Raw genomic sequence first — 24,539 nt, 5'->3', positions numbered from 1 at the left:
TATCATCCCGTGTGGCCCTGTGAGGTCTACCTGTCATCTAAAGAAAAAAGAAAAAAAAGCTGGTGGTCCGTGCTCGTCAACCTCCCGCCGCTGGACAGAGGAGCGCTGTGGCCGCCGGCGCTGGAGTCGACTGGGGCCCGAGGGAGCTCGCCGGTGACGGCTCTGGAACAGGCGCTCCGCGCCGCGTCCGGGGGGTGGCTGCGGGGTCGAATGGGACAGCCTGCAGCGTTGCCGCCATGGGCCAAGCCGCGACGGTTGAAGAGCTGCGATGGCGGCGCCCGCAGGGCTTCCCTGGAGGAACTCGGGGGCGGCAGCAGTTCGAGGGCATCCAAAGGAGTTGGTTACGCCAAAGGAAAGGGAGGGGAGGGCTGCTGGCCAGGAATTTGTCCAACGGGACGGGTGGCGGCACCTTGGCCATTGGAGGGGGGAGGAGCTCTGAGGCTTGGGGAAGGAGTTGAGGACTGCGAGGGGGCAACGGGATCCCTGCGCCCTCGCGAGCCACGCGAGGTCTGCGTCGAGGCAGAGCCTGCCATCGTCGTTGCCGCATCGAGGCAGATGCCGCCGTTCGTCTGCCCTCAGCCGAGGCAGAGACCTCCCCGCCACCAGTGCTCCCCCACGGATTCCATCCTTGAGCACGGCCGCCGCATCCCGGCGCCACGGTCCTTGCCGTCCTTGACCTTCCTCGCCTGGCTGAGACTCGCGACGCCGACCTTTGTCCGCCGGCGTGTGCACTGCACTCAAACTGTTCGATGGAATGCCAAAGAGAGGCTTGATAGGCTGACAAGTGGGCCCCACATTCAGCAAATGTTTTCATGTAACGGTGTGAGAAACTGGTGCCACGTCAGCCTGACTGGCGGGCCCCATTTGTCATAGACTCAATTAACTGAGCCCGATCCGCCGATTAGTGTTTTTTGCGAAAAAGATTACCGTAGACGTGGTGTTTTTTACAAAAAAAATGTATTGTAGTGTTTTTCGCAAACCTAGCCTTCAAAGTGATGGTTTTGTGCAATTTACTCCAGGCGTAGCAGTGCTCGGTTCTTTGTCTCGCACCAGGGCTGGTTTTGGGGAACAATTTTGTGTGATGAAAACGGTGTGTGTGCATATGTGCTATTACAAGATATTACCAAACAGTTGGCAGTGGGTAGGAGAGCCGGTACTGAAGGAATTCAGCTTAGCTAAGGCGAATTCAGTTGTCCGCGTGACTGGCAATGAATTCAACAATATTATACGGATTCAAGAGTTCAACTAGAGACACGACGAGCTCTATTTGATCCGTTTTTTCTTCTTCTAATTTGGTGCTGATACCCCCTAGTTTTAATCTTTGACGTTGCTGGAGAACCCAGCTGCATCATCCGATTAACTTTTTCTGTTTTTCTGCAGCATATCTCTGCCTACTTCGTGTTAGTAACCCCACCATGCATTTTCCTCGGCATGTTGCAGTGTTAACATAGCATTGCTTACGTGCATAATTTACTGCTTTATTATCATTTTCCAATGCAAGGGTAAAGTGCATCAGCTTATTATTCATTTAAAGGAAATGGCAAATCCCGTCTGTTATTCTGAATCTCAAACCGGACAGTGCACGGCGGACGAACTGGCGAGCTAGCTCACGACCGCCAGCCAGCACCTCACACGAACGACGCCTCCTCGCCCTTGGTGAAGTACTTGCCGGTTGGGCCACCGTCCAGCAGCAGCGCCACCTTCACCACGCCGCGTGCTCCCTCCTCGGGCGTCAGGACACCTGAGCCCATGCTCATGTCTGTCTTGACATAGCCCGGATGCGCGCAGTTGACGCGCAGCGTGGGGTGCCTCCTGGCCAAGATCCTCGTGTAGGCGTTGGTGGCGGCCATGGCCACCTTGTATGCCGAGAACCCCGTGGGCCACCCGTGCGCCTCGAGCGCATCGGCCTCGAAGTCTTGCAAGAACTTGTCCAGCACCTCGTCTAGCCTCTCCTGTGTCAGGTTGTGGATATCGTTGAGGTCCCGCCTCACCTCCTCGTTCCTAATAAGCTGCATGGATAGATCAAAGTTCCCTTTATATATTTGATTCAATACCGGTGTAGCAATAGCATGATCGATGGAGATTGGAAAGAACATGATTAAGTTACCCTTAGCAGTCCATATTCGGAGGAGACATTCACTATCCTTCCCTGGGAGGAAGATTGCAGCAGCAGAGGCAGCAGGGCCTGGGTTACATGCTTGGTGCCATAGTAGTTTGTCTCCACGGCTTTCCTTGCGGCGTCGATGGGCTCCCGGACATTCTTCACCATCCATTCAAGTCTCTGGTTGGAGTCGAGGCCGGCGAACTGATGCACAGATAAGATGAACTTGTTCAACCAGGATGCATATATGTCCGAGCAACTGCACAACAACAGAGCCACGTGAACTCACCTTCTCGTCGTTGGCATCGAGTTCTTGGGGGTACTCAACCCCACCAACGCCGGCATTATTGACCTACAAATTACACCGGACGGTTGCTTCAAACCTTCGGTGACAGAGCATTAGCATGAAGAAAGCAAATGGAAAACTTGCCAGGATGTCCAGCTTCCCGAAACGGGCCTCGAGGAAATCGACTAACGTAGCAATGCTCGAAGCGTCTGTGATGTCCAGCTGATGGAAGACGACGTCGGTGACCCCCAGCGCTCTGAGCTTCTCGGCCGCCCCCGCGCCCCTCGTCTCGTCCCGAGCTGTCAGAACGACCGTGACTCCTCCATCCCTGGCTAGTTGTCGGCACACCTCGAAGCCGATCCCCTTGTTCCCGCCGGTGACGACGGCGATCCTAGCAACCACGCGCCGCCGATCAGAGCAAATGAGCAATACTGCTTCGAGGCAAACCTACATCGCGGCGTCAAGAGCAAAGAATGGGTAGGTAGGCTAACCTCTTGTTTGGCCGGCTGGAGATGGCTCCTTCCATGAGTGCTGCACCACACGACCACGAGCTCAAACAAGAAGATATAGCGTTTCCACAATCGTCAGATTGGTGATGTTATCCATTCTAATCTACTAGGTCCCCTTCGCCGTCCTGGTGGTTAGGCACACGCGTAGGCCATCATGCATGCCTGCCAGCAGCACATCCGTTGCTTTCAGAGAGGAGGAGGACATCATGCCGGCACTACCAGCAGCTCATGCGTTGCTTTCATGGACAACTGTGCTACGAGAGAAGGAAGTCGGGTTTTTCTTTTTCTTTTTTTCAAACACACAAAAGCTTTGCACATCAATGTATTAGAAGGATACAAGTGATGTGGCGACCGCGACCAGCACCACGACTAGGGTCACGGAATATTGGGCTATCTATGCCCTCAGGGCATCTCCAGCGAGGGTCGTGAAATGAAGATCACCAAATATCCACGGACAAGTTTGGACGTGTCAATGAAAAAAAAATTCACCGGTTGCCTGGCTAGCAACAAGGCTGCGAGGCCAGCTCCTCCTTCATGCGGTGGCGTGGCAGGGTGGCCGGCTCCTCCTTCACACGGCGTTCAATTTGAATGTCATGGATTTGGAGAGTAGACAATGCAGTTTGTCTTTGCTTGGTAGTATTTGGACATAGGACTTTGCTATAGATCCTCTTGGTAAGCACTAAATTTCACATGAACTATCATTGTCTTTTGCTCATACAATTATAGCTAAATTTAAATACACACATGTTTTTTCTCCAGTTACAATTCACAAGCATATGTGCTATAGTATATAATAATGACCAAAGACATCAATAAAATTTTCGTTCTATATTTTTATTAATTTTCTGGAACGCCTCTTGTTACCTAAAATTTCATCCATTGGGAATAGAAAGAGTGAAGTATATATCTGGCGTGGTAGCATCTGTAGTGTCTATTCAGCTGCAAATCCTCTTGGCTGCTGGCTCATCGGTGGTATTGGCTGTGGAGAGACCTTTCGATTTATTGAGTCGTAGTGTCCCTAACAAGACATTATCAAATTGTGTGATCTTCTCCTCCTCCTCGGACGGAGGCGGTCGAAAGATGAGAGGTGAGAGTAGATTGGAATGATAGCCACTATAAATTTCCCATCGACGGTAGATCTTTTGTGGAGTCGGGGGAAGCTGAAGTTTCTGATTCCATTGGATAGGCGCACTGCTAGCAAATAGCGAGTGATCGCATGTGTCGTACTTGTACAACGTGTCGCCCAACCTGTAGCACAAGATCGCGTTGTTGTCGTCGCCGGCGATCTCTCTCTCTCTCACTGAAGATGGACTCTCACGCTCTCTGAAACTGAAACACGATGACAAGAGATTTTTGTGCCGCGCACACTTCCTGCAGCTTTTCTGTTTTTCTCCTTATTCCTTATAACTTGGGCTACATGTAGACTAAGCTAACAGCTGATCCTATACTTCCGGCACTCCCAACACGCACAACGTGCCATCCCCCGTTGAACTGGTAGTGGCGAGTGCCCCGGGCTGCCTAGCGAACGACCCGGGCTACATACACGCACGCAGCTATGCAACATGCCCACGGCATGGACACGTACAAGAAAAGAAAAACAAATATGCACCTAGACTATCTATGACACGAATGAATGCTAACAAATCACCCCCTCAGTCGTGGCTTGCTCCTTTCACGTCGACGATGCCGAGCTTCTTTCTGAACTCAACGAACTTTGCATGCCCGAGCGACTTGGTCAGAAGGTCAGCAACCTATTCCTCCGTCCTCACGTGCTGAACATTGATCCTCTTCTCCTCGACGCACTCGCGTATGAAATGATAGCGAGTGTCGATGTGCTTGCTCCGGTCATGGTGAACCGGATTCTTGCACAGCGTAATCGCGGACTTGTTGTCGACGAGGAGCTTGGCCTCCATGGGTGCTTGGCCTTGGAGCTCTCCGACCAGCCGGCCGAGCCACACACCGTGGCAGGCAGTCGTAGCTGCTGCAATATACTCCGCCTCACATGACGAGAGAGCCACCGTCTTCTGTTTCTGTGATGCCCAAAGTACACAGCTGGAGCCGAAGAAGAAAACTGTGCTGGTGGTGCTCTTGCGGTCATCCGGATCACCAGCGAAGTCGATGTCGCTGTAGCCCACCACCCGTGGACGCGACGAACCATGCCGCTCATAACGACAGCCGTACGTCGCCGTGCCGCTGACGTACCTCAGTATATGCCTCACAACCGCCATGTGCAGAGCTGTTGGAGCTTCCATGTAGCGGCTGACGAGTCCAACAGCGTAGCAGATGTCCGGCCGGGTATTCACCAAGTACCACAAGCTCCCAACAATGCTCCGGTACTCAGTGGGATCGACGGCGTCGCTGCCGTCATTCTTCATCAACTTCAGCCTGTTCTCCATGGGTGTGTGGCAAGGGTTGCAACCCTCCAGGCCCGCGTACTTGACGATCTTCCGCGCGTAGCTGCTCTAGCACAAAGTGATCGCCTCCTCCGTCCGATTCACCTCGACGCCGAGGTAATATGAGAGGAGGCCCAAATCGCTCATGCTGTACATCGCCTTCATTTGCTCCTTGAACTCGACGATGTCATACGCGCGGGAGCCGGTGATGATCAAGTCATCAACGTACACCCCCACAATCAGGAAGTCATTCTCCTTCGCCCTCCTGTAGACTGCGTGCTCCAAGGGACTCCGCTCGAAGCCGAGCTCCACCAGAGAGCTGTCCAACTTCGCGTTCCATGCGCGAGGAGCTTGATGAAGCCCATACAGCGCCTTGCGCAGCTTGAGCACCATGTGCTTGTTCTTGTCGTCGATGTAGCCCGGCGGCTGCCGGACATACACTTCCTCGGCAAGGTCTCCATTCAAAAACGCGGACTTGACGTCCATGTGATGGACTTCCCAGCCGCCCCGAGCAGCGAGCGTGATGAGCACCCGCACAGACGCGCGCCACGGGTGCAAACACCTCGTCGAAGTCCACTCCTGGTTTCTGTGAATAGCCTTTTGCAACTAAACGAGCTTTGTGCTTAATCACGTTACCTTGTGGGTCTTTTTTCACCTTAAATACCCACTTTAGCCCGATCGCATGCTGTCCTTGAGGAAGATTGGTGAGCTCCCAAGTCTGGTTGCCCTCTATGCAGTTCATCTCCTCGTCCATGGCGCGCTTCCAGCACGCCTCTTCCAGCGCCAGATCGACAGTGGCTGGCTCCTCGGCCGCCACGAGACACAGCCCGCTGTACTCCAGCTCGTACGGGTCGGTGTTGTCGATCAGCTCCTCATACGTGCGGTAGCGGAGCGGCAACCCCTCGGAGTCGTAAGACTCGCCGGTGGGAGGCATGATGAACGCCGGCTCGTTTGGTGCAGCCGGTGTACCAGGGGACGGCATACACAGCTCTTCTGGTGTCGCCGGTGTCGCGCTACCGCTCCCTGCCTCGCTTGCGGGGTCGTCGTCGGAGGGCGCGGTGATCGTGTACTCCACGGTGAAAGTGCTCGGTGCAGCATGTGTCGCGGCTGCGACAGCATCAGTAGGCGCTGTCTCCCAGCTCCATGGCCTGCCCTCGTCGAAGACGACGTCGCGGGTGACGTGCAGCTTGTGCGTTGCCGGATCATAGACCCGATATGCCTTGCTGCCGTCTTCGTACCCCACCAACACCATTGGCGCCGCTCTGTCCGAGAGCTTTGTGACGCCCGGCCCGACCTTCTTCACGAATGCGGTGCAGCCGAATGTGCGCAGGTAGGAGACGTACGGCTTCCGTCCATGCCATGCCTCGTACGGTGTGACACCGCAGAGCGCACGCGTCGGCGCCCGGTTCAGAATGTGCACAGCGGTCTTCACCGCCTCACCCCAGAAGCGCGCCGGAACCTGCATAGACTTGAGTAGGCTTCTCGCCATCTCCACCACCATCTGGTTGCGGCGCTCCACCACTCCATTTTGCTGCGGAGAGTAGGGAGCCGTCGTGTACCGCTTGATGCCGTTCTCGTCGCAGTAGCTTTTGAACTCCAGGGAGTTGAACTCGCCACCGCGATCACTCCGGAACGCCCTCAGCTTCACTTGGTGCTCCGTCTCGGCGAGCGCCTTGATCTTGCGGAAGAAGCGAAAGGCCTCGTCCTTGGTGCGCAGCATCTCGACCCACATAAACCGGCTGTAGTCCTCGACGATCAGCAAGAAGAACCGATTCCCGCTCGGTGTCGCCGGTGAGATGGGGCCACACAGGTCTCCGTGGACTAGCTCTAGCCCCTGCTCCGCGCGATATGAGGATGTGCGCGGGAACGGAGCCCTGTGCATCTTCGTGATGGCGCACCCATCACACAGCTGCTGCTCCCGATCAAGCATGGGCATGCCTATGACCATGTCTCGTGCGGCGAGGTCGTGCAGGGCACGAAAGTGCAGGTGCCCGTAGCGCGCATGCCAGCGCCACAGTGCGTCGTCCGCCTTCCCAAGGAGGCAGACGGGGGAGGTGATCTGCAGCTGCAACTTGTACAGGCGATTGGGTGATCGCCTCACCCTCGCCAGCAACATGCGCTCGGCGTGGAAGATGCACATCTCGCCGGCCTCAACTACGGTCTTGCATCCCACCTCATCAAGCTGTCCTAGACTTATAATGTTACTTTGCAATCCGGGAATCAAATATACCTCCGTGAGGACGCGGTGTGCTTGGTTCTTGCACATGAACATGACGGAGCCTCTGCCGCGGATGTCGACGGCCGACCCGTCACCGAACTTGACGGTTCCAGTACGGTCTCGTCGATGGATGAGAACATGTTGCGGTCTCCGGTCATGTGATTACTGGCCCCCGTATCGAGGTACCACACATCAGTCGGGCTCGCCGTAGGGATCACCTTCTCCTCGTTCAGGTTGACATGCTCGTGCGCTGGCTCGTCGGCGATCTGCACCAGCCCAGCGTGGACTGCCATCAGTAGAGCCGGCTGCTCCTCCGCAGCCTGCGTGAGGTTTGCCTCCTCCTTGCGCTCGCGCTTGGGCCTGTAGCAATCCCGGGCCATGTGCCCGTGGATCCCACAGTTGTGGCAAGTCCCCTTGAAATGATGGCCGCCGCCCGACGAGCCCTGCCCGCCGCCGCTGGACACGCCACCATCTTTGCCTTTTCCGCCACGCTGGCCGTTTCCACGGCCTCCGCCGCGGCCGCCTCTTCCTGATGGCTTGCCGCGAGATGACCCCTCGCCTGGGGCCTGTGACTTAGTGCGTGCCAGCCACTCCTCGTGGGTCAGCATCAGCTGCCCGCCGGTGCGGCCGGCGCTCCCGTGGTCGAGGCGCTCCTCGACAGCCTTGAGGCGCCCTGTCAAATCCTCTATACTCAAAGTAGAGAGATCAACAAGCATCTCAATGGACATAGCAATTTGTGCGTAGCGCTGCGACACCACACGAAGGAACTTGCGCACCGCCTTCTCCTCGGTGACCTTGTCGCCCAGGACGTTCAGGCTGGTGATCATGGACCCGAGCCGCATCGCGAAATCGTCCACGGACTCGCCGTCGCGGAATTCGATGGTCTTGAACTCCCGCGCTAGAGACTGCGCCTTGGCCGCGCGCACCCGGTCACCGCCGATGCGCATGGTGGCGATCGCATCCCACGCCGCCTTTGTCGTCGGCTTGACGTCCAGTGTCCCCACCATCTCGGGCGGCACTGCTCCAAGTATGGCCTCCATCGCCATGCGGTCCTCGTGGAAGTCGACGTCGTCGCGCTCGATGGCGTTCCAGTAGCCACGCGCCTCCAGCTTCACTTTCATGAGCAGAGACCAGTCGTTGTAGTTCGTCTTCGTGAGCATCGGCCAATTTGTCGATCCGGACTCCCGGATCACCTTCTGCACCACAGGTGCCGCGAGCTCGCGCCCGCGCACCGTGCGGCTCCGGCCGCGCCTCAAGGGCGACCGTGACGGGGACCGCGACCGTGGCGGCGTCTTCGACCTGGAGCCGCCCGCCTTGGCCGCATCAGCCGGCGCCTTGCTGCCGGCCGCCTTGCCGCCGGCCATGTCCACAGGATGTCAACGGGGCTCTGATGCCACTTGTCGTCGCCGGCGATCTCTCTCTCTCTCTCACTGAAGATGGACTCTCACGCTCTCTGTAACTGAAACACGATGACAAGAGATTTTTGTGCCGCGCACACTTCCTGCGGCTTTTCTGTTTTTCTCCTTATTCCTTATAACTTGAGCTACATGCAGACTAAGCTAACAGCTGATCCTATACTTCCGGCACTCCCAGCACGCACAACGTGCCATCCCACGTTGAACTGGTAGTGGCCAGTGCCCCGGGCTGCCTAGCGCACGACCCGGGCTACACACACGCACGCAGCTATGCAACATGCCCACGGCATGGACACGTACAAGAAAAGAAAAACAAATATGCACCTAGATTGTCTATGACACGAATGAATGCTAACGGTTGTCTTCAAGCCAGATGCCCCGGGGTGCACCCCTCCAAAGCTCGCGGGAAACTTTTATGGAATCAAGGTCGAAGCTGTAGAGCAGATTCCATTTTAGATTGGTGTTGTCGTCACTGGTGGTGGCGGCGTCAAGCCAATCTGGCGGCGCCATGACCCAGAGCTGGACCTTGGGGTGGTACTCCCATTTGTCGGTGTTCACAGCCATGCATAACCGGCCACGTAGTTCAAGGGCGTTCATGGGCGCGTTGACCTCAATGCGTGGGAGACGGTACGTGCAGTGCGTCTCGCTCGCCACGTCAATCACCAGTATCCTGCAAAGTTCGTCTGCCATCTCTATCGTTCCTGTCAATCAGCACATATAGCTTGCCGTCGACGAGCACCGGCCGATGGCTGCCATGCACGGGGCTGTGCCGGGAGAGGTTGGGGCATTGGCGCCACCCGCTGGGCTCTCCCAAGGTGTATACGTCCAGGTATTTGTTATTATCAGTCGTCATTAACCCTGTTCCAGTATACCGAAACAGCTTGAGCTCCTGGGTGGACGGGCTGAATCCCAAGGCGACAAGATCGTCCAAGCGGCACATAGGCGGCCTGGGGAGTGGCAGCCTCTCGCCGGTGATGGGGTTGCACATGAACACTGGCCACCCCTCCATGTGCATTGTCGCTGGCGCAAAGCAGAGGAACACCCGCAGCCGTTGGTAAGGCGGTACTCCGGTGGCAAGGAAATGCGGCACATGGGCTTTTGCAGCGAGACGTTGATGCTGGTCTTGACGAAGCAGCGGTGCTTGTCCTGACGCTCCGACACGAGCAGCACCTCCGACGGCGCCGTCGCGACGGCTTGGCTGGCGGCGTGCAGCCTGCGGAAGGTGGGGTTTTTGATGGCGAAGAAACATTGCCATGAGACGGCGGAGCAGCACGTGACGTCCCTGGATCCCTGCCGTCGGCAGAGTTTGCACCATGTCCTGTCATCGATCAGATCGGCAGCAGGAGGGTTATGGGATCGCGTCTGACAGCTCTCGCTCGCGTGGGGCTGGCGCGGGCCGGCGCCCCTGGGCCGGAGCGTGGCGGCGGGCCGGACGCCACGGCAGGTGGTGGCGGCGCCTCGGCGACTTCACTCCCCCGCGGCAGGAGCCCTCGCGATCTGGTGCGTCGCAGTCATCAAGGACGGCGGCGGCGTGACCGGACCGGGTCGCGGCGGCGCGGCCGGATCTATACCCAAGCGTGGGCCTTGATCGTTGGTCCGCCGTCGGCACGGTGGCGGGTGCGACTCGTCGTCAGCTGGGCAGATCCGCTGGGATTCTACCCTTGTCTGTTCCTTGACAGCGCGGGCAACACCGGGGGGAACTCTAGATCTCCTTGGGATCGAGCGATGACGGCGATTTTGCGTCGTAGTCCCTCTTTAGGGCATCGTTTTGGAGTTTATTCTGGTTGAAGGGACCAGTGACGTCAGTGGCGCACGTCTGGTGGAGCAACTGCCGATGAAAATCGTGCTGGCTGCGGTCATGGCGGACGATGACGGCGTCTTAGATGTCGTTCCCTTGTCGAGGCATCGTCGTTGCAGTCTGCGTCATCAGGCTCGGGATGCTCTGGGGGAAACCCTAGATCTGGGTATTCCGGATTGGACGATGATGGCGTTTTATCGCTTTCCCTCCCGGGGGCATCGTTTTGGAGCAAATGATGGCTGGGGGATGGTGGAGCGGTACGTCATCTCACACATTGATGGCGGCGGAGATCGGCGGCATGGCGCTGTGGAGGCTCGGCGTCCGATGCGCGGAGATGGACTCGCGCAGGAGGAGGTAGCTGTCTGGCGTCATGGTGACGTCGATGCAGAGTGGCCAGACAAGGTAGAAACCTCAATATGATCTAAAGACGGACCTGTGGAAGATGGCGGCGACGACACACGAGTGCGTCTGACCGGATTGTGCCCCAGACCCGGTATGTGGCTCAGCTGGGGCTTCCGGCTTTTGATGTTAGGCTTAGGTGAGTGGTTTGGGTAGTGGTTCTATTGTATACCCTGCACTGATTTGGCAAGGGAGTACAATAGTGATCTAGGAGTAGATCACTGGACAGCGGTCAGAATTATCCTTAGTGAAATAAGGATATGTTTCTCGATTATGGACTTGAAAAAAAGGGTTCGTCGTAAAGGGTTACGTCGATGCAAGTTTTTGACACTGATCTAGAAGACTCTAAGTCTCGGTCTAGATACATATTGAAAGTGGGAGCAATTAGTTAGAGTAGCTCCAAGCAGAGCATTGTTGACATAGAAATTTGCAAAATACATGCGGATCTGAATGTGGCAGACCCGTTGACTAAGATTCTCTCACAAGCAAAACATGATCACACCTTAGTACTCTTTGGGTGTTAATCACATAGCAATGTGAACTAGATTACTGAATCTAGTAAACCCTTTGGGTATTGGTCACATGGCGATGTGAACTATGGGTGTTAATCACATGATGATGTGAACTATCGAAGTTAATCACATGGTGATGTGATCTAGATTATTGACTCTAGTGCAAGTGGGAGACTGAAGGAAATATGCCCTAGAGGCAATAATAAAGTTATTATTTATTTCCTTATTTCATGATAAATGTTTATTATTCATGCTATAATTGTATTAACCGGAAACATAATACATGTGTGAATACATAGACAAACAGAGTGTCACTAGTATGCCTCTACTTGACTAGCTCGTTAATCAAAGATGGTTATGTTTCCTAACCATAGACAAAGAGTTGTTATTTGATTAACGGGATCACATCATTAGGTGAATGATCTGATTGACATGACCCATTCCATTAGCTTAACACCCGATCGTTTAGTATGTTGCTATTGCTTTCTTCATGACTTATACATGTTCCTATAACTATGAGATTATGCAACTCCCGTTTACCGGAGGAACACTTTGGGTACTACCAAACGTCACAACGTAACTGGGTGATTATAAAGGAGTACTACATGTGTCTCCAAAGGTACATGTTGGGTTGGTGTATTTCGAGATTAGGTTTTGTCACTCCGATTGTCGGAGAGGTATCTCTGGGCCCTCTCGGTAATGCACATCACTTAAGCCTTGCAAGCATTGCAACTAATGAGTTAGTTGCAGGATGATGTATTACAGAACGAGTAAAGAGACTTGCCGGCAACGAGATTGAACTAGGTATTGGAATACCGACGATCGAATCTCGGGCAAGTAACATACCGATGACAAAGGGAACGACGTATGTTGTTATGCGGTCTGACCGATAAAGATCTTCGTAGAATATGTAGGAGCCAATATGGGCATCCAGGTCCTGCTATTGGTTATTGACTGGAGACATGTCTCGGTCATGTCTACATTGTTCTCGAACCCGTAGGGTCCGCACGCTTAAGGTTACGATGACAGTTATATTATGAGTTTATGCATTTTGATGTACCGAAGGTTGTTCGGAGTCCCGGATGTGATCACGGACATGACGAGGAGTCTCAAAATAGTCAAGACATAAAGATTGATATATTGGAAGCCTATGTTTGGATATCGGAAGTGTTCCGGGTGAAATCGGGATTTTACCGGAGTACCGGGAGGTTACCGGAACCCCCCCGGGAGCTGAATGGGCCATGATGGGCCTTAGTGGAAAAGAGAAGAGGCAGCCCTACATGGGCCGCGCGCCCCTCCCTTCCCTTGGTCCGAATTGGACAAGGAAAGGGGGCCGGCCCCTCTCTCTCTTTTCCCCCTCCACAAGTCCTATTCCAACTAGGATTGGGGGGGGGGGGGGAATCCTACTCCCAGAGGGAGTAGGACTCTCCTGGCGCGCCCTATGTGGCCGGCCAGCCTCCCCCCTTTGGTCCTTTATATACTGAGGCAGAGGCACCCTAGAACACACAAGTTGATCCACGTGATCTATTCCTTAGCCGTGTGCGGCGCCCCCAGCCACCATAGTCCTCGATAATATTGTAGCGGTGCTTAGGCGAAGCCCTGCAGCAGTAGCACATCAAGATTGTCACCACGCCATCGTGCTGACGGAACTCTTCCCCGACACTTTGCTGGATCGGAGTCCGGGGATCGTCATCGAGCTGAACGTGTGCTAGAACTCGGAGGTGCCGTAGTTTCGGTGCTTGATCGGTCGGATCGTGAAGACGTACGACTATATCAACCAAACGCTTCCGTTGTCGATCTACTAGGTATGTAGATCATACTCCCCCTTCTCGTTGCTATGCATCACATGATCTTGCGTGTGCGTAGGAAAAATTTGAAATTACTACGATAGCCAACATCAGTTAGTACCTGGAAAATCTCCGGCTGTTGCAAAGCCCAAACAGAACGAGCAACATGGCAATGAAGAAGGGAGTGCTGCCAGGAATCTGTTGCACCGCACAGCCCGCAAGTGTCCACTGTCGACATGTTCCGATGATGTAACACGTCCGCTGTCGGAATCGACTGTTGGGCTAATCTCCAGAGGAAAATTTTGACCTTTGAAGGCACATCTACTTTCCATAACTTGGACCATGACTTTTGTTCACCTTTAGAGTTGGAAGAATCTGAGCGCCCCTCCAGCCAAGCTTCGCGGCTGTGTTTTGTGGTGACTAGCATGCGATACGCCGAACGGACTAAAAAAAACTCCGTTTTTCTCATGAGCCCAAGACCAGAAATCATCAATATGCTTGGTGCACAGTGGGATTGAGAAGATGGCTGCTGCATCAGTTGGCAGGAAAACTTGAGTGATAGTCTGTCTATCCCATGACGCATCCGGCAAAATCAATTCACCAACTAGCTGCGGTGGATTAGGGATCCTGCTCGTGATCGGCCTCATATTGTGGGCACGCGGCAACCAGTTGTGGTGCCATATCTTCGTAGTCTCGCCGTCTCCGATCCGTTGTATAAGACCTTGTGACAATGTGTCCCTCCCTTCCAATATGGCTCTCCACACTTGCGATGGAGAAGATCCAAGTTCAGCATGAAGAAATTCTGTTGTTGGGAAATATTTGGCCTTTAGAATCCTCACGCTTAGGGTGTGTGGTTCCGATAAGATGCGCCACGCCTGTCTCGCGAGAAGGGCGAGGTTAAACAGTTCGATATCTCGGAAGCCAAGACCCCCGCACTGCTTAGGCCTAGTCATGGTACTCCAGGACACCCAGTGTGCCTTTCTCTTGCCGTCCTTGCTGCCCCACCAAAATTTCCTTATGAGAGAATTCAAATGCTCGCAAAGTCCCCGAGGGAGTTTGAAGCATGACATTGAGTAAACCGGAACGGCCTGAGCCACTGATTTGATCAGGAATTCTTTCCCCCCTACGGAAAGAATTTTTTCAAGCCAACCTTTAACTTTGTTCCACACTCTATCCTTCAGAAACTTGAAAGTACCATTCTTGTTATTGCCTACATCAGAGGGCATACCCAAATATCTTTCTGATAGGGATTCGTTGGTTATATTGAGTACCTGTTTTACTTCGGTTCTGATATTGTTTGGGCATCCCTTACTGAAGAATACCGAAGATTTTGAAAGATTGACTCTCTGACCCGAGGCATGACAATAAGAGTCTAACAAGGAGGACAACTCATTTGCTCCGTCAACACTGGCCTTGACAAACAGCAGGCTATCATCTGCGAAAAGCAAGTGGCTTACCGGCGGTGCCGATGGAGCTACTCGAATACCACTGAGGTGCGATGATTCATTTGTATTTTTTAATAGGCACGAAAGGCCCTCCGCTGCAATCAAGAATAGGTATGGAGAAATTGGGTCCCCCTATCGGATCCCTCTGGATGGCAAGAATTCTTCGAGTTTGCTGCCATTGAATAAAACTGAGAATTTTACCGAACTCACCATTCTCATGATCAGAGCCACCCAAGAGGGAGCAAACCCCATCTTTAACATTATAGCCTCCAGGTAGCTCCACTCGACTCTACCGTAGGCTTTCATCATGTCCAGCTTAACTGCACAAAACCGGTTTCTTTGTGCCTTGTTCCTTTTCATGAAGTGCAAACATTCATATGCCGTTATGATATTGTCGGTGATCAATCTTCCTGGAACAAAAGCAGATTGCTCCTTGGAGATAATATCAGAAAGAATGATTTTAAGTCTATTGGACAAAACCTTTGAAGCAATCTTGTAAAGAACGTTACAAAGACTTATGGGGCGGAATTGCGTGAGCTGTGTAGGGTCCTTTACCTTTGGGATGAGAACTAAAATAGTTTCATTAATAACCTCCGGGCTCTCCTCTCCCTGAAGAATCCGAAGAACCACATCGGTCACCTCATTACCGCATAAAGCCCAATGCCTTTGAAAAAAGTGAGCAGGATATCCATCTGGTCCTGGTGCCTTCGTAGGATACATTTGAAACAGGGCCGTCTTGACCTCCTCCGATGTGTACGGAGCGGTCAGGTTTTCATTCATCTCGCTTGTTACCTTATACGGGACAGTATCCAGAACCTCATTCATCCCCGACGTGCCCTCAGAGGTGAAAAGGTTTTTGTAGAAAGAGTTCACCAAGTTCGACATCTCGGGCACATCCTGCGTCGTCGAACCATCGTCACGTTGGAGATTTTTTATTTGGTTCTTCCGTCGCCGCATGCTAGCTCGGCGTTGGAAGTACTTTGTGTTCTTGTCGCTGTCCGTAAGCCAGTCCACCCGGGATCTCTGACGGAGCATGATTTCTTCCATGTGAAAAAGCTCGACGAGCCTATCCACCGTCTTGACCTCTGCATGCGACGGCGAGATTCTCTGGGGGTCATTCTGGAAATTTGCAAGGGCTTTCTTCAGTTTCTTAATTTCTCTGGACACTTGCCCAATCGTGGCACCACTCCATTGGGTCAGAGAAACAGACAAGTTTGTAAGCTTCTTATTCAAATCGGCCACAGTATTCGCTCCTGGTTCCTGCGCCCATAGGCTGTCAAGAGCGGCTTTATAATCAGCGTGCCTCTCCCAATACAGTTCGTACCGGAAGATCTTTCTCCCCTGGCTAGGAACAGGGCGTGGTTCTAGCTGCAGCCGGATGGGATAGTGGTCAGAAGTGGCTGCATGTTCATGAAATAACATGACATGAGGATACATAGCAATCCAGTCGCTGTTTGCCATAGCACGATCAAGCCGTACTCGGCAATATGTGCCGCCTGCTGTCTTCTTCTCAAAGGTCCAGGGTCGCCCTTGGTAACCCAAATCATCTAGAGCGCAGACGTCCATCGCATCCCGAAAGCCAGCTATCTGGGTGGCACGCCTTTGCTCTGATCCGACATGTTCATGGGCATGTAATACCTCATTGAAGTCACCTAAGCACAGCCAGGGCAGAGGGATAGCCGAGACCAAAGATTTTAGCGTATCCCAAGTTTTATACCGCTCTCCGACCTGGGCCTCCCCATAAACGCAAGTGAGGCGCCAGTCCATGCTGTTCGGGGAGCTAACAGTGGCATCTATATGATACTCTTGTTTTACGTACGTTTTGTGCCGTGTTCCAGGAAACTGGGCCATAGTTCGGAGCTTTGCAGAAATCCAGTCGTTTCTCGCAGAGACTAGGCCAACATCATCTACACGTTCAGTAGTAGTAATACTGTACCTGTCAAAAACAAAAGGATATACGGAGTATAATTTTGCCCCATGCTGCCTTCCACCGGCGGAGCTATGTGTTGTGCTGCAGGTGCCATGGCCCCCCAGCCCATGAATATTTTGTGAAGAAACACTGTTTAGGATGACATAAAGTAAGATAAATATAGTATTTGGCCTCTCCAGACAGTTATATTTGGCTATTTGCCCCCTCAGTAATATCTCGCTAGCTCCGCCACTGCTACCTTCGGACTCAATTAGTCGATTATCTGTCGGATACAAATTAGAGCAGCGGCGCCTGCGCATTATATATAATACAGTAGGACATAAATAAGGAGCTCTGCTGTTCACCCTGCACGAGCCGATCTGATCGATGGCGGAACCAAACTCTGCCGAGGGCAACCGGGAGATCCCTGCTGAGATCCTACGTGATATTCTACTAAGGCTGCCCACCAGGGACGTCACGCGGTGTTCCTCTGTCTCATGGCAATGGTTCTTCGTCGTCAAAAACCCCACCTTCTGGAGTAAATTGTAAAAAACCACCAGTTTGAAGGTTAGGTTTGCGAAAAACACTACAATACTTATTTTTTTTTTGCAAAAAACACTATATCTTCAGTAATCTTTTTGCAAAACCACTGATCGGCGGATCTGGCTCTGTTAAGAGTGTTTATGACAGATGGGGCCCATTTTCTGTTAGATGGGTAACTTTTTGTGTTAGATGGGTTTTAATCTAAAATTACAAACTAGACCCTCAAATTTTACACAAACACCCTCAAATAAAAAAAATGAAAAACGCAATTGACCACCACTGGAGCTCGTGCAAATTAGCCTCATCCCGCCCTCGACCTCACGTTGACCATGGCCGACCGGCGATTCCCCACCACCACATGTCGTCCTTCTCCTCCCCAATGCTCCTCTGTGGTGAAGCTTCTCCTCCCCGACGAGGATCTGGATCGGGGGGTCCTCGTCCTCCTCCGTGGTGGAACCGCTCCTCCCCGACGAGATCTGGATCGGGGGTCCTCGTCCTCCTTCATGGTCAAACTGCTCCTCCCCGACGAGATCTGGCGTGGTGGGCACCGTCGTCCTGCCGTCATGGTGGGCGTCGCCGCCCTGCCGTCGTGCTACAGTACGCCGTGGTGCATCAGTGGTGGAACTGCTCCTCCGTGGTAGACGTCGCCGGCCTGCCGGCCGCCAGCTAGATGCACACGCCGTCCTGGTGCATCGGTGACCGCCCCTGCTGCTCCAGTCTTTGCCCTCCCGCTCTCTTCTTTCCCAGGTCGTCTCCCTTGCCCTCCCGCCCTCTTCTTCCCCAGGATGCCCCTGCTCCTCCGCTCACTGACCCGACTGCCTCAGTCACAGCGTCCTTGTGGAGGAACGACAATCGACAACGACGACTCCCAATGGCGGCCGTCCTGCCGGTGTCGGGCTCTGGCGCTGACCCTGGCCTTTTCTTCTTCATCCCGGCGCCGTCCCATGGTCAACGGGGATGGAGGGGCGGCACTGAGCTCGTGTGCACGCTTGCCGGCTGCGGAGGGAGAGAGGTTGGGAGCGAGGGGAAGGGCTGTGGCGTGATTGGAGGGCCTAGGAAGCAGGGGGAGAAAGTTGGAGGGTGTTTTTGCATTAAACCTAAACCGTTATGCCACGTAAGCAGGAAATGGGCCCCATCTATCATAAACACGCTTAACAGAGCTAGATCCGCCGATCAGTGGTTTTTGCAAAAAGATTATCGAAGACGTAGTGTTTTCTGCCAAAAAAATGTATTATAGTGTTTTCTGCAAAGCTAGCTTTCAAAGTGGTGGTTTCATGCAATTTACTCCACCTTCCGCAAACTCCATGCTGCCAGCCATGCCGTCGTGGCCGCGCCGTGGGAGGTGCTGCTCGTGTCGGAGCGTCAGGAGAAGCGTTGCTGCTTGGTCGAGGCCATCATCTTCAACGTCTCGCTGGCAAAGCCTATGTGCCGCCCATACTCACCCTCCCGCCGGAGTACCGCCTTACCAACGTCTGCGGGGCCTTCCTCTGCTTTGCGCCGGCGACGATCAACAGGGAGGTGCCGCCGGTGTTTGTCTGCAACCCCGCCACCGGCGAGAGGCTGGCACTCCCCATGCCGCCTGGGTACGGCTTGGACGATCTCGTCGCCTTGGGATTCAGTCCGACCACCAAGGAGCTCAAACTGTTCCGGTGTACGGGCTCAAGGACGCTTGATAATAAATACCTGGACGTATACACCTTGGGTGAGTCCAGCGGGTGGCGTCGACGCCCGTACCTCTCCCAGCTCAGCCCCGTGCACGGCAGCCATCTGCCGGTGCTCGTCAACGGCGAGCTATATGTGTTGATTGACAAGAACAATGGAAACGGCAGACGGACTCACAGGATACTGGCAATTGACGTGGCGAGCGAGATGCATTGCACGTACCATCTCCCACGCATCGAGGCCAACACGCCTGTGAACGCCTTCGAACTACGTGGCCGGTTGTGCTTGGCCGTGAACACCGGCGAATGGGAGCACCACCCCAAGGTCCAGCTCCGGGTCATGCCGCCGCTAGATTGGCTCGACGCCACCACCAATGACGATAACACCAAGCTAAACTGGGATCTGCTCTACAACTTCGACCTTGATTCTGAAAAAGTTTCCCGTGGCATTCGGAGCAATGCACCCCGGGGCGCTTGGCTTGAAGACGGTGAGATCTTGTGCTACATGTTAGGCGACATGTTGTACAAGTACGACATATGCGGCCACTCGCTAATTGCCAACAAGGAGCCTATGAAATGGAGTCAGAAACTCATACTCCCGCCAACTCCACAAAAGATCTGCCGTCGATGGGCAATTTATAGTGGCTACCGTTCCAATCTACTCTCGCCTCTCATCTTTCTACCGCCTCCATCCGAAGATGAGGAGACGGTCACACAATTTGAGAATGTCTTGTTAGAGACGATACGGACCCAGAAACATCTCTCCACAGCCGATACCACCAACGAGCGAGCAGCCAAGAGGATTTGCAGCTGAATAGACACTACAGATGATACCACATACGATATTTACTTCACTTCTTTTTATTCCCAACGGATGAAATTTTAGGTGATAGCAGGTGCACCATGAAATTACAGAAAAATATAGAATGAATTTTTTATTTTTGACTTTGATAATTATTGCGTGTGTGTGTGTCTGTATGTGTGTCTGTGTGTGATAATGAAAGATTGCGAAATGGAAATATTTTTCATTAGGAAGAAGCTCTTTCATCTACAAGTCTAAAAGATTTTGCATACGTGCCAAGATTTGGAATGTGAGACCGATGGATCAAAAAGCTACGGTGGTCATCACCATCTGACTCTACTCCCCGGCGGCTGCTAGCTAGGCTCCACGGATGTAGGAAATCAAAACAACATCCACCTTCTAGACCATGCGATCCAGACTTTCTCGCCTGCGTACCAAACTCCGATGGCATCGAAGAAAGCCGGCAGCACCAGCTCGCAGCACTCCGCAGTCCTAGCAACTCCGGCGGCCTGACTGGTTTTGCTTTTAAAGTCCCAAAGTTAGCAGTAGTGGCGATCCCCGGTGGAAGGCGCGGGGCGGTTGGCTAGTGGCGGAGGATGATGGGGGCTCGATCCGATATGTCATCCCTTGAACTCTAGAAAAATTTACACTATCCTTCAACTGTCCTAAATTTCTACCAAACTGTAGTCAATCTGTTGAAAATAGAACTTAAAATATGACGACAAAATCCGTGTGGCTTTTACAACCCCTGTGACTGTTCGGTGTTCTTACTGAAAGTTGTGAGAGAAACAAGAAGCAAGCAAAAGATGCTCCGCGAGTTCTTACCAAAAGTTGTCATTCAACTATTGCTGCATATAAAAAAAATCTCATAATTTTGCTAAACAAAAGTGTCAGATCAACAGGACAGTTGATGCACAAAGCATGAGAACAATATAATCTGCAGAAATTAGTATTCTTATAGTGTTAGGGCCAGGTATAAAACCTGAACTTTGTTCACGTGTTATTCAGATGATAGGTGCAGTAGCATTTTCAGTTTCGGTTTTCTGCTTTCAATTGAGTAATCGCAGGTGCATCAGCATCACCATGTTCAGAATTGTAGGTGCTAGTGAAAATAGACTGAAACTTATAGGCAGAGTGTCCAAGCGCATTAGGGTCGCCATGTTCAGAATTCGGATAGTTGTCGAATCAGAAATTTATTTTATGCTGATGGACTGTAACTTTCAGCAGAATAACAAAACTCAAGTGCTCAACTCACTGCAAGCATAGTTTAAAAAACCGAACCGGAAATTGAACCGAAAGGTTGTCGGTTCAGGTTTTTATCGGTCGGATCGCCGGTTCACCGGTTCGTTTATCGGTTTTTTAAGCAATAAAATAATATATGTTGAGTAATATGTGCGCTAATATAGTGTGAAACATGGTCAAATAAAAGTATTTCCATGTACTGGACAACAAAGTATCACAACTGAGTTGTTTATTGGGCCGTGGGCAGGCCCCGCGTACTGCTCACACGACCTGGGATCAAATTCCACTTCTCCCAATTTCTACTAAAACATTTTCCTGTTTTTTCCCGGTTTAATGGCCCGGTATTTTTGCCGGTTTTCCATAAAACCGGCCGGTTCGACTGGTTTTCTCCGGTCTGATTGCACAACGGTCTTATTTGCTTAAAAAATCGTTGAGCCTCCCGGTTTCTGTTTTTTCCAGTTCGACCGCCGGTCCGGTCCGGTTTTTTAAGCTATGACTGCAAGAACCACCACATCTGTGTCAACACCTAAGAGAAATGCAGCTAGCAACGTTGAAGTAGTGGCCATTGTCAAATGCATTACAGACTAATATCACCGCACCGTTGTTCAAACAGTTTCAGAATTTTCGAACCGTGATGCCTGCCAGCGCAAATAGGTTTCCTATACTGCAGGGAGAACAAGTCAAGTTTAGCTAGCAGAAAAACAAGAACTGCTAGGTTCTCCTGAACCCATATCTCAACAGTAGGCGGCTGACACTTCCGAAGAGGCAAACCGTACTCCTAGGAGTCCTGGCTCCGGTATCTCTCTACTCTGCATCGACATCCGGGTACCGCAGCGCCGCATGGACTGAAATTAGCAGAAAAATAGTCAAACAAGTTTAAATACGAATATCAAAAGGAAAGCTGCTGTACAAAACATCAAAACAATGTAATGTGCTGTGGTTCTTTCTATATCAATGTTCAGTGTGGTTCAGTGTGGATTTGATTCAGCAACTTTTACTGATACCTGTAATCCTACATCATGCTGCTCAGAATATTTCCGAATGGTTCTAACTCCTAACTGAAACAGATAAGCAGAAGTTTCAGTAAACTGTTTTGAGATTTGCAACAGGTTGGAACGCTTTCCAAAGCACAATGCAGATTAGCACTGAAACCCAAAACATGTGGACAACTTCAAGACTAGTGTGCATATACGAGTCTCACCAGGTGTGCCCGCGACGACGACGACGATGAGGAGGGTCTGGTGGTTTCTCGGCAGGTCGACGAGGAGTGGGGTAACCCAGGCAATATCTGTGCGGAGGCACATGACGAGGTTGGCGACGTCGATGGCCAGCCGGCTGGCCAGCTCGTTCCTCAGGTGGAACACGGACCTCCCCCAAAACCAGAACGAGCCGCGGTCGACGTTCGGCCACACGTACTGGATCGCCCGCCAATGATGCAACATGGCGGCGGCCGGGAAGGCAACCTGCAGTTGAGTCGCAAAGAACCATCTCTTGCCAGGAGATATCAAATCCGAATCTGAGATGCGGAGGCGCAAGAAGCCAAAGAAACAGTGGCGGCAACTGGCAACCAAGAATCTCAAATCTGGCAAGAAGAGAGCCAAGAAATTAACAGGATTTGGCTCCGAGATGAATGAAATTAACACGATTTGCAAAATTGCAATCTTCCGACGCATCACGCATGTTAACAACATCCAAGAGACCAATTCGTGCAAATTCGGGAGAAATCAAGAAGCGAGCATGGCGGACTCACCTCAGTCGGAGGTGGAAGGGGAGGCATGCCCTCCCTGGCGGGGATGGGCTCCACGACCCAGTGCATCATCGTGGTGACGTTTCCGATGTCGAGGACGCTGACGCTGTTGTTCCGGTCGAGGTACGGCGCCGTCGCGTTGGCGCGGAGGCAGCCGCCCTCGAAGTTGTTGAGGAGGACTTCGTTCCCGGATTCTGACAGGGTGGCAGACCAAACCTTTGCCTCCAACTCCGGATGGTTGTAGTTGTGCTGCACGACGCGGCGCGCACGGCGGCCGCGCGGCGCCGTGGCGGCGAGGTAGAGCCCGTAGGCGGCGCTGCAGAGAAACAGATAGACCTCGTGTTCGCCATGGTGCAAGCGCACCTCCCACGCCGCGTTCACCGACGCCGGCGGTGGTGGAGGGAGACGCCAAGCCCGTTGTCGTCGGCGTACAGGTACGTGACGAGCTGGCTGCTGCGCAGCCGAACGTGGTGGCCTTCGTGGAACTGCTCCATCGGTCGCTTGGGCTCTGCGCGTTGGAGACGGGGAGTGGGTTCTTGGTTTCTTGGCGCTCCGGCGACGGGGAGAAGATGGGAAGCCAAAGCTGTTCGGTTGGTTGAGACGGTTACCTTCGGGCGCCAAGCCGGAGTATTTCAAGTTTTTTTTTGAGACAATCAAGCGAAGCTTTTATTAGACCGTCACAATATTTATAGGAACGAAAGTAAGATCATCGGGGTGGCCTAACCAGATATGGCGACCAAACCCCACTCCCAAAGCATGCTTCGCTAGATTGTAAGCCTCGACATTCAAGCTCCTAAACTCAGGAACAAAAGTGCAAGAATTAAAGCTACTAAAGTACTCTATGATCTCATGTATAATGGCCCCATAGATCGGGTTACTCCTCTGCTTGATACCGTTCACCACGTCCATGCAATCCGTTGCCACATGAATCGCTTGTAAGTGGAGATCCTCTGCTAGTGCCATCGATTCCCTGACTCCCATTGCTTCCAGTGTCGTAGGGTCAGAGATGCCCTTGAACACGACAGTGGACGCACCGAGAAAGATACCCTCCCTGCTTCTGCACACCGCTGCTACCTCACCAACACTTGAACTCTCCATGCAGGCTGCATCAACATTAATTTTGGATGTGCCCAACGGCGGCTGCAGCCAATGAGTTGGTCGCGCCGTTCTGGCCTGCACAACAGTATTGGTCACGTTCTTGATCACTTGAAGATCGCTCAAGAACGAGTTAATGAATATGTGTGTTGCATGCGGACTCTGGAATATATCCTCATATATAGCTTTCCTTCTAGCTGCCCACACTGCCCACAAGGTAACCGTCATGCATACAAAACGTTCATGCGAGAGAGCATCCTTCAGAGCAAAAATCCATTCCCTTGCATTCTCACCATCATGCTGACTCATCTGTTCAACAAGAGAATCGTCAGATAGCGCCCACACACTGCTTGCCATCGCGCACTCAAGCAAAGCATGTCTCCATGAATCCCTGGCACCGCAAAACACACATGTAGAAGTAGTCGACATGTTTCTATGGTGGAGTAGTTCCGCTTTTGGGATAGAGCTGCGTGCTAAACGCCATAAAAACAGCTTCACCTTCGATGGCACATCCGTCTTCCATAACTTAGTCCATTCACTACCCGTTGCCCGATGCTGATGCGTTATCACCACTTCCATGCTCTCCCTCTAGCCTTTCTTGTACAATCAGTCCTCGCCTTTTGGCACCATCTGGGTTGGTGGCCTTATGGGCCTACAAAATCCATCCATCGGCCCGC

The 24,539-nt window shown here is 52.7% G+C and overlaps 2 protein-coding genes and 1 pseudogene across 2 annotated transcripts; all 3 read right to left on the bottom strand.

Moving 5' to 3' along the window:
* Positions 1 to 1,471: 1,471 nt before the first annotated feature.
* Positions 1,472 to 2,985, bottom strand: LOC147958109 (short-chain dehydrogenase/reductase 1-like). The gene is made up of 5 exons (XM_087534521.1): positions 2,879 to 2,985; positions 2,532 to 2,778; positions 2,391 to 2,453; positions 2,108 to 2,305; positions 1,472 to 2,009 (listed from the first exon to the last, which is right to left on the bottom strand). The coding sequence occupies exons 1-5, from the start codon at positions 2,911 to 2,913 to the stop codon at positions 1,629 to 1,631; spliced, it is 924 nt and encodes a 307-aa protein (XP_087390647.1). The 5' UTR covers positions 2,914 to 2,985; the 3' UTR covers positions 1,472 to 1,628.
* Positions 2,986 to 4,647: 1,662 nt separating this feature from the next.
* Positions 4,648 to 5,292, bottom strand: LOC147958108 (secreted RxLR effector protein 161 pseudogene; annotated as a pseudogene).
* A 16,532-nt stretch (positions 5,293 to 21,824) lies between these two features.
* Positions 21,825 to 24,219, bottom strand: LOC147958107 (uncharacterized). Its single transcript, XM_087531957.1, has 4 exons — positions 23,661 to 24,219; positions 22,771 to 23,375; positions 22,222 to 22,483; positions 21,825 to 21,865 (listed from the first exon to the last, which is right to left on the bottom strand). The coding sequence occupies exons 1-4, from the start codon at positions 24,217 to 24,219 to the stop codon at positions 21,825 to 21,827; spliced, it is 1,467 nt and encodes a 488-aa protein (XP_087388083.1).
* Between the last annotated feature and the right edge of the window lie 320 nt (positions 24,220 to 24,539).

This window comes from Triticum urartu, chromosome 7A (genome assembly GCF_056163025.1).
Source record: "Triticum urartu cultivar PI428250 chromosome 7A, HENAU_Tu73, whole genome shotgun sequence".
NCBI classification, from domain to species: Eukaryota; Viridiplantae; Streptophyta; class Magnoliopsida; order Poales; family Poaceae; genus Triticum; species Triticum urartu.
This window is presented reverse-complemented; position numbering and strand designations above follow the sequence as displayed.

Excerpts from the sequence above, each read along its gene's own strand:
- LOC147958107 (XM_087531957.1), bottom strand. The coding sequence starts at position 24,219 with ATGGCAAGCAGTGTGTGGGCGCTATCTGACGATTCTCTTGTTGAACAG. Across the intron at positions 23,376-23,660 it reads TTGCATGGACGTGGTGAACG|GTAACCGTCTCAACCAACCG; the intron begins GTATCAAGCAGA and ends TGGCGCCCGAAG. Across the intron at positions 22,484-22,770 it reads CCCTTCCACCTCCGACTGAG|GTTGCCTTCCCGGCCGCCGC; the intron begins GTGAGTCCGCCA and ends ACTCAACTGCAG.
- LOC147958109 (XM_087534521.1), bottom strand. The coding sequence starts at position 2,913 with ATGGAAGGAGCCATCTCCAGCCGGCCAAACAAGAG. Across the intron at positions 2,779-2,878 it reads TCCAGCCGGCCAAACAAGAG|GATCGCCGTCGTCACCGGCG; the intron begins GTTAGCCTACCT and ends CGTGGTTGCTAG. Across the intron at positions 2,306-2,390 it reads TCGATGCCAACGACGAGAAG|TTCGCCGGCCTCGACTCCAA; the intron begins GTGAGTTCACGT and ends TCTGTGCATCAG.